The sequence below is a fragment of the Nanorana parkeri genome, unplaced genomic scaffold, assembly GCF_000935625.1.
Source record: "Nanorana parkeri isolate BGI_ZX_2015 unplaced genomic scaffold, ASM93562v1 scaffold347, whole genome shotgun sequence".
Taxonomy (NCBI): domain Eukaryota; kingdom Metazoa; phylum Chordata; class Amphibia; order Anura; family Dicroglossidae; genus Nanorana; species Nanorana parkeri.
The window spans coordinates 68,451-78,620 of record NW_017306615.1 but is presented as its reverse complement, the minus strand read 5'-3'; the positions used below and the strand labels follow the sequence as shown (position 1 = coordinate 78,620).

The window sequence follows — 10,170 nt, the reverse complement described above, 5'->3', positions numbered from 1 at the left end:
GAGGAGAGGACCCTTTTCTTCTGTTCCTTACAATCCCCATTGGCTCCTAAAGGGTTATTATTTCCAATTCAAGTCACGTGTGCCTATAACGTAGGGACCTTCTTTGTTGTCTCCTCCCGGTGGGGGGGCTTCAATAGAGCGGGGATGAGAGAGAGAGAGAGAGACCACTTTGAATGCCACAAGGTGCACGCACTTTGTGTCCCCTCTGCCTGCTTGGGAAACGCCGCATTTTTCTGGACCTGGCACGCTGGAGACGTTGGGGCCCCGGGGGGCTGGATGTCGTTGCTGAGGAGGGCGGCCGTTTCCCCCCATCTATCGGTGTGATTAGGAGGTACGTGTGCGTGAGTGAGGGAAGCACATTGGCACGGATGCCTGGGATAAAGAGGAATTGTGTTTTTACCACCCTACTGGGTGGACGCATGCTGACGATCGGACATTGTGGTTTTAATCGGCCTCTTGGGGTCCCTGGTAATATTCTTAAGGGTCACTCCTCCCAACACTGATATGCTAATGTCTTGGACCGCTCACGAGATTCTTAAAACTCTTTGGATCCTGGTGGCAAAAATCAGCCTTGTGGGGCAGCAGGGAGGAGCTAGGAACACGGAAATTGCACTATTGGAGTCCCGGAGAGGCTGGTGGGCCAGATCCCCACCATGTACCGAGACTGACATTTTTGGAATTGGGTTCACCAATCCATTCAATGCTACAATAGTGTCCATTAGAGGGTCTTACCAGGCAGTCGTAAAGTTGTATTAGCATTGGAGGGTCTTTCCTGGCACTCAGAAAGTTGTATTAGCCTTGGAGGGTCTTACCAGACAGTTTGATAGCTGTATTGGCATTGGAGGGTCTTACCAGCCGTCGTAAAGTTGCATTAGCATTGGAGGGTCTTACCAGGCAGTTGGAAAATTGTATTAGCATTGGAGGGTCTTACCAGGCAGTTGACAAGTTTTATTAGCATTGGGGGCCTTACCAGGCAGTGGGAAAGTTGTATTGGCATTGGAGGGTCTTACCAAATAGTCGGAAAGTTGTATTAACATTGGAGGGTCTTACCAGGCAGTTGAAAAGTTTTATTAGCATTGGAGGGTCTTACCAGGCAGTGGGAAAGTTGTATTAGCATTGGAGGGTCTTACCAGGCAGTGGGAAAGTTGTATTAGCATTGGAGGGTCTTACCAGACAGTTTGATAGTTGTATTGGCATTGGAGGGTCTTACCAGCAGTCGTAAAGTTGCATTAGCATTGGAGGGTCTTACCAGGCAGTTGGAAAATTGTATTAGCATTGCAGGCTCTTACCAGGCAGTAGACAAGTTTTATTAGCATTGGAGGGTCTTACCAGGCAGTGGGAAAGTTGTATTGGCATTCAGGGGTCTTACCAGGCAGTGGGAAAGTTGTATTAGCATTGGAGGGTCTTACCAAATAGTTGGAAAGTTTTATTAGCATTGGAGGGTCTTACCAGGCAGTGGGAAAGTTGTATTAACATTGGAGGGTCTCACCAGGCAGTCGGAAAATTGTATTAGAATTGGAGGGTCTTATAAGGCAATTGGGATGTGTGCTGAGAACTAGCCATGATATGCCGTTGTGTGATTTGGCATAACCAGTCTTTTTGGCACCCATGGCAGAAATGTTTATCGCCTCGCTGCCCTCCTTACAAAATCATTCCTATGCTCCCCAGCACTGTCTAAGGGTGGTAGTGTCGTGCGAGCAACATGTGCCCAGCAATACATTAGGTGGAAGATTCATAAATCAGCTCCATAATGTCACATAAGGTCAAGACCTTGTATGACATCTGTTAATAAAGCTGCGAATGTGACTTTCACCAAACATTCTCTGCTAAAGAATCTTCCGGGTCCATGTGTTTTAAATGACAGTGTTTGGTAAAGTCACATTTATACATAGACCTAATATATTCTTGCTGGTGACCTCCTACCCTCTACTACTGGTTCTGGATGACGCCATCCATTGCGGTCACTACAAGCACCCTGTTGATTTGGACCTGGCCGAGCACTATCAGCTCTATACAATTTAATTTACATAGTCGGGGGCAGTGACATTCGCCCTGTAATGTTATCCTTTGAGCGTGCAGATCTTTACGACACAGGCAGTTTATATATAGCAATGTGCTCACTGTGTGTGATAGAACAGAGCCCTGAGGGGGACGTGAGAGCCCAGTCACCTGTATGGAGAGCTCCGGTAGGTTCTGCGATCTTACATTTGTTAGACATTTTATGAACGGTTATTTCAGCAGAAAAATGGCTTTATAAATGTGCGGTTGGTGTGTGTGTGTCTCTATATATATATATATATGGCAGAGGTTTGGCGGCAACACTACTGCATTGTACATGTCTCCCAATGTGATTACAATTGTCCATATCAGTTCCATATCCATTATTCTTTATAATTTCCATATCCATGATTCTCTATAAGTTCCATATCCATGGCTCCACACCAGTTCCATATCCATGATTCCATATCAGTTCCATATCCATAGTTCCACACCAGTTCCATATCCATGATTCTCTATAAGTTCCATATCCATAGTTCCACACCAGTTCCATATCCATGATTCCATATCAGCTCCATATCCATAGTTCCACACCAGTTCCATATCCATGATTCTCTAGAAGTTCCCCATCCATGGTTCCACACTAGTTCCATATCCATGATTCCATATCAATTCCATATCCATAGTTCCACACCAGTTCCATATCCATGATTCTCTAGAAGTTCCCCATCCATGGTTCCACACTAGTTCCATATCCATGATTCCATATCAGTTCCTTATCCATAGTTCCACACCAGTTCCATATCCATGATTTTCTATAAGTTCCATATCCATAGTTCCACACCAGTTCCATATCCATGATTCCATATCACCAGTTCCATATCCATGATTCTCTAGAAGTTCCCCATCCATGGTTCCACACTAGTTCCATATCCATGATTCCATATCAGTTCCTTATCCATAGTTCCACACCAGTTCCATATCCATGATTTTCTATAAGTTCCATATCCATAGTTCCACACCAGTTCCATATCCATGATTCCATATCAGTTCCATATCCATAGTTCCACACCAGTTCCATATCCATGATTCCATACCAGTTCCATATCCATAGTTCCACACCAGTTCCATATCCATGATTCCATACCAGTTCCATATCCATAGTTCCACACCAGTTCCATATCCATGATTCCATACCAGTTCCATATCCATAGTTCCACACCAGTTCCATATCCATGATTCCATACCAGTTCCATATCCATAGTTCCACACCAGTTCCATATCCATGATTCCATACCAGTTCCATATCCATAGTTCCACACCAGTTCCATATCCATGATTCCATACCAGTTCCATATCCATAGTTCCACACCAGTTCCATATCCATGATTCCATACCAGTTCCATATCCATAGTTCCACACCAGTTCCATATCCATGATTCCATACCAGTTCCATATCCATAGTTCCACACCAGTTCCATATCCATGATTCCATACCAGTTCCATATCCATAGTTCCACACCAGTTCCATATCCATGATTCCATACCAGTTCCATATCCATAGTTCCACACCAGTTCCATATCCATGATTCCATACCAGTTCCATATCCATAGTTCCACACCAGTTCCATATCCATGATTCCATACCAGTTCCATATCCATAGTTCCACACCAGTTCCATATCCATGATTCCATACCAGTTCCATATCCATAGTTCCACACCAGTTCCATATCCATGATTCCATACCAGTTCCATATCCATAGTTCCACACCAGTTCCATATCCATGATTCCATACCAGTTCCATATCCATAGTTCCACACCAGTTCCATATCCATGATTCCATACCAGTTCCATATCCATAGTTCCACACCAGTTCCATATCCATGATTCCATACCAGTTCCATATCCATAGTTCCACACCAGTTCCATATCCATGATTCCATACCAGTTCCATATCCATAGTTCCACACCAGTTCCATATCCATGATTCCATACCAGTTCCATATCCATAGTTCCACACCAGTTCCATATCCATGATTCCATACCAGTTCCATATCCATAGTTCCACACCAGTTCCATATCCATGATTCCATACCAGTTCCATATCCATAGTTCCACACCAGTTCCATATCCATGATTCCATACCAGTTCCATATCCATAGTTCCACACCAGTTCCATATCCATGATTCCATACCAGTTCCATATCCATAGTTCCACACCAGTTCCATATCCATGATTCCATACCAGTTCCATATCCATAGTTCCACACCAGTTCCATATCCATGATTCCATACCAGTTCCATATCCATAGTTCCACACCAGTTCCATATCCATGATTCCATACCAGTTCCATATCCATAGTTCCACACCAGTTCCATATCCATGATTCCATACCAGTTCCATATCCATAGTTCCACACCAGTTCCATATCCATGATTCCATACCAGTTCCATATCCATAGTTCCACACCAGTTCCATATCCATGATTCCATACCAGTTCCATATCCATAGTTCCACACCAGTTCCATATCCATGATTCCATACCAGTTCCATATCCATAGTTCCACACCAGTTCCATATCCATGATTCCATACCAGTTCCATATCCATAGTTCCACACCAGTTCCATATCCATGATTCCATACCAGTTCCATATCCATAGTTCCACACCAGTTCCATATCCATGATTCCATACCAGTTCCATATCCATAGTTCCACACCAGTTCCATATCCATGATTCCATACCAGTTCCATATCCATAGTTCCACACCAGTTCCATATCCATGATTCCATACCAGTTCCATATCCATAGTTCCACACCAGTTCCATATCCATGATTCCATACCAGTTCCATATCCATAGTTCCACACCAGTTCCATATCCATGATTCCATACCAGTTCCATATCCATAGTTCCACACCAGTTCCATATCCATGATTCCATACCAGTTCCATATCCATAGTTCCACACCAGTTCCATATCCATGATTCCATACCAGTTCCATATCCATAGTTCCACACCAGTTCCATATCCATGATTCCATACCAGTTCCATATCCATAGTTCCACACCAGTTCCATATCCATGATTCCATACCAGTTCCATATCCATAGTTCCACACCAGTTCCATATCCATGATTCCATACCAGTTCCATATCCATAGTTCCACACCAGTTCCATATCCATGATTCCATACCAGTTCCATATCCATAGTTCCACACCAGTTCCATATCCATGATTCCATACCAGTTCCATATCCATAGTTCCACACCAGTTCCATATCCATGATTCCATACCAGTTCCATATCCATAGTTCCACACCAGTTCCATATCCATGATTCCATACCAGTTCCATATCCATAGTTCCACACCAGTTCCATATCCATGATTCCATACCAGTTCCATATCCATAGTTCCACACCAGTTCCATATCCATGATTCCATACCAGTTCCATATCCATAGTTCCACACCAGTTCCATATCCATGATTCCATACCAGTTCCATATCCATAGTTCCACACCAGTTCCATATCCATGATTCCATACCAGTTCCATATCCATAGTTCCACACCAGTTCCATATCCATGATTCCATACCAGTTCCATATCCATAGTTCCACACCAGTTCCATATCCATGATTCCATACCAGTTCCATATCCATAGTTCCACACCAGTTCCATATCCATGATTCCATACCAGTTCCATATCCATAGTTCCACACCAGTTCCATATCCATGATTCCATACCAGTTCCATATCCATAGTTCCACACCAGTTCCATATCCATGATTCCATACCAGTTCCATATCCATAGTTCCACACCAGTTCCATATCCATGATTCCATACCAGTTCCATATCCATAGTTCCACACCAGTTCCATATCCATGATTCCATATCAGTTCCATATCCATAGTTCCACACCAGTTCCATATCCATGATTCCATACCAGTTCCATATCCATAGTTCCACACCAGTTCCATATCCATGATTCCATACCAGTTCCATATCCATAGTTCCACACCAGTTCCATATCCATGATTCCATATCAGTTCCATATCCATAGTTCCACACCAGTTCCATATCCATGATTCCATACCAGTTCCATATCCATGATTCCATATCAGTTCCATATCCATAGTTCCACACCAGTTCCATATCCATGATTCCATACCAGTTCCATATCCATGATTCCATATCAGTTCCATATCCATGATTCAATATCAGTTCCATATCCATGTTTTTATATCAGTTCCATATCCATGTTTTTATATCAGTTCCATATCCATGTTTTTATATCAGTTCCATTATACTACTGCATTGTACATGTCTCCCAATGTGATTACAATTGTCCATATCAGTTCCATATCCATTATTCTTTATAATTTCCATATCCATGATTCTCTATAAGTTCCATATCCATGGCTCCACACCAGTTCCATATCCATGATTCCATATCAGTTCCATATCCATAGTTCCACACCAGTTCCATATCCATGATTCTCTATAAGTTCCATATCCATAGTTCCACACCAGTTCCATATCCATGATTCCATATCAGTTCCATATCCATAGTTCCACACCAGTTCCATATCCATGATTCTCTATAAGTTCCATATCCATGATTCTCTATAAGTTCCATATCCATAGTTCCACACCAGTTCCATATCCATGATTCCATATCAGTTCCAAATCCATAGTTCCACACCAGTTCCATATCCATGATTCCATATCAGCTCCATATCCATAGTTCCACACCAGTTCCATATCCATGATTCTCTAGAAGTTCCCCATCCATGGTTCCACACTAGTTCCATATCCATGATTCCATATCAATTCCATATCCATAGTTCCACACCAGTTCCATATCCATGATTCTCTAGAAGTTCCCCATCCATGGTTCCACACTAGTTCCATATCCATGATTCCATATCAGTTCCTTATCCATAGTTCCACACCAGTTCCATATCCATGATTTTCTATAAGTTCCATATCCATAGTTCCACACCAGTTCCATATCCATGATTCCATATCAGTTCCATATCCATAGTTCCACACCAGTTCCATATCCATGATTCCATACCAGTTCCATATCCATAGTTCCACACCAGTTCCATATCCATGATTCCATATCAGTTCCATATCCATAGTTCCACACCAGTTCCATATCCATGATTCCATACCAGTTCCATATCCATGATTCCATATCAGTTCCATATCCATAGTTCCACACCAGTTCCATATCCATGATTCCATACCAGTTCCATATCCATGATTCCATATCAGTTCCATATCCATGATTCAATATCAGTTCCATATCCATGTTTCAATATCAGTTCCATATCCATGTTTTTATATCAGTTCCATATCCATGTTTTTATATCAGTTCCATATCCATGTTTTTATATCAGTTCCATTACATATCCATGATTCCATATAATTTACATAACCATTTATATATTTATATTATGTATATACTGTATATATATATCAGAGGTTTTGCAGCAATGTCACTGCTTTCTACACGTCTCCCAATGTGATTACAATGGCCTATATCAGTTCCATATCCATGACTCCATATTAGTTCCATATCCATGATTCTCTCTCAGTTGCATATCCATGTTTTTATATCAGTCCCATATCCGATATTATAGGACAAAAAAGAAATCTGTTGAGAATAATGTAAGGCTGCCATTGCTGACCATACTAATCCAGCGATGTCATGCCATATTAATCCATTGGCTTCAAGACTTCCTGAGTCTCTGACCTAGAGCGAGTATGTTTGAGTTATGTCTCTTCTATGACAACATGCCACATGCTTGTTCCGAGTAAATGATGAAGTACTGAAGCCAGTCTATGAGTTGTCAGGAAACCTGGCTTGAGAGAAACACGGGGGCTGCTGTTGCTGACCATTCATAGTCCTGATAACTTGACCGTCATGCCAAACCACCGGCTTCAATCTATTGAGTTACTGAAACTGGAACAAGCATGGAGGTAACAACTCCTGGCTACAGCGTATAGAAATGTCATCAAACTTGATTTCCTGCCTGCTTCGGATATGGAGGTGCTACAGATGTTCATTTGGGCTGGTGATATTATTCAGCATGAGAAGCAAATGGGCTGAGGGGGGTCAGTGCAGAGATTATCAGTCAAGGTGGCAAATGAGGCAAATCTCGGTTTCCCTCCCCCTGTGCACAGACACAGGGGGAGAAATGGCTGAAGGGAGTTTTCATAGCAGATTCCAATGCATGGCATTGACCGAATTTTTTTTTAACTGGTATTTGGTTGGCAGGAAATGTTTCCAGGAGCACTCAGACAGTCCAGAAATGTTACAGTACTGTACGTATATTTCCTTAATGTATGCAGATCATTATGATTATTATGTTATGTGATTTTTATTGCTATGTGACACCTGTTATGTAGGGTTGCCACCTTTCCTTCCATCGAAACCCCGAACACTCTAGCGACGCACAGAAATGTTTTGGGGGAGAATGAATCAGGGCTTATGCATATGTAAATAGCTCCACCCACTCATATGTAAATCTGACAGTCAAGACTATTTTCAGTGGGGGGCCAGTAGCCCCTATCTTAATGGTTGTCCCTGTCTGCCTGACATCTTGTGTCCGGGTTTCAGCTGCCATGAAACCCGGACACAATATTTAAAACCCGGGCAGGTGGCAACCCTACTGTTATGTGATAATTATAATTCTAAGGGGCTCATTCGCATGGGCATGCACATCCCTACGGCGTGCACACCCATACAGAGACCTGCTCCCAGGAGGGACAGGTGCTGCATGTAATTGGGTGCAGCCCCCTATACATCCCTATGGGAGGACGCAACTGCATGCTGACCTGAACCTGCACATCAATGCAGGTCCGGGTGCCCGCACAGGTCTCTAGGTTTGGGTCGGCATGTACAATAAAGAGGTACAGGGGGCTACACGCAATTACACACAGCACCTGTCTCTCCCAGGAGCATGGCTCTCATTGGACGTGCAAGTCCGTGTGAATGGGCCCTAATGCTGACCATTCACCAATTCCTGCTGAATCATCTGAAATTGAAGCCGTGGGTGGCCCTGTTGGTACCACCCGACCTAACAAAGCCATGCGGAAGACTGACAGATGCACAGCGACTGCATCCATTCAGAAGCAGTCACAGTTTGGGCATTCAGACAGCCATGGGTGCCGCCTGTCTAAATACAATAGACGGGAAGGGAGATTCATTCATCCATCCATGGATAGGGGAATCTCTTCGATTTCTCCAGCAGGCTGAACGAGAGACATTCATGTAAGTCTGGAGAATTGCATTCGCGCTGTGATAAAGGACAGGCCTCTAGCGGCGTTTCGGAAATGTCTTTTATCGATGGGCCGTTATCAGATCTTGGAAAATGATATTTGTAATTTGATTGGTTGCTTCAGGATCGGGCCCGCAGCTTGGGTTCTCGTATGAAAGAACAGCAGTGCCGCGCAGGAAGGGTTAACTTTCCCTCGGCCGTTTATTTTTTGACATTTCTCCTTTTTTGTTTTATTGCTGATGAGTTTCAGTGACACTTCCAGTGACTCGGGTCTTCCTCTTTGCCTGCAGATTTAGATCGCAGCCCCAGGCCGGACAGCGTCGGCAGCGAGATGGAGGCCCTGCCGGTGGAAGAGAGCGTGGAGAGCATGAAGATATGCGAGGAGCTGGGCCGGGAGCCTTTCGGTTATGTCGGTATCGACTCGGTGCTGGACCAGATGAAGCGCAAGGCTATGAAGCACGGATTCGAGTTCAACATCATGGTGGTGGGTGCGTATCGCCGAGCTATGGCACCTGTGTACAACATGGAGGATCCAATCCCCCTGGGATCCAATCACAGCCTGCCTCCATTTTCCAATTCTATTGTTGAGTCCTTATCAGTATTTCTCTATCAACTGCTCAGCTTTGCATCCCACTGGCTGTTCTTATTTTAGATGCAGAAGGGAAAATGTACCTGCCGAGCTCTGCTCAGTAGACGCCAATCTGAAACACATTCTTCTTAAAGCACAACACCGCCATTGTGACATGTCTGCGAAGGTTCTCATTCATCCAGGTCATGGTGTATCTGTAAAAAAGAAATCAAGGCAACTGGACATGCTGTATTTTTCCTCAAGACGTTTCGCTGGTCATTCGACCAGCTTGCTCAGTTCTGAAATCTAGT

General features: G+C 43.5%; 1 protein-coding gene across 1 annotated transcript in view; it reads left to right on the top strand.

The window, feature by feature from the left end:
* The first annotated feature begins 2,158 nt into the window (after positions 1-2,158).
* Positions 2,159-10,170, top strand: part of SEPT12 (septin 12) — a 28,297-nt gene continuing 20,285 nt past the window's right edge. The window contains exons 1-2 of the mRNA XM_018558584.1: positions 2,159-2,186; positions 9,582-9,779. Of these exons, the coding sequence (XP_018414086.1) occupies positions 2,174-2,186; positions 9,582-9,779 (211 nt within the window). The 5' untranslated portion in view covers positions 2,159-2,173. The remainder of the gene's footprint in view (positions 2,187-9,581; positions 9,780-10,170) is intronic.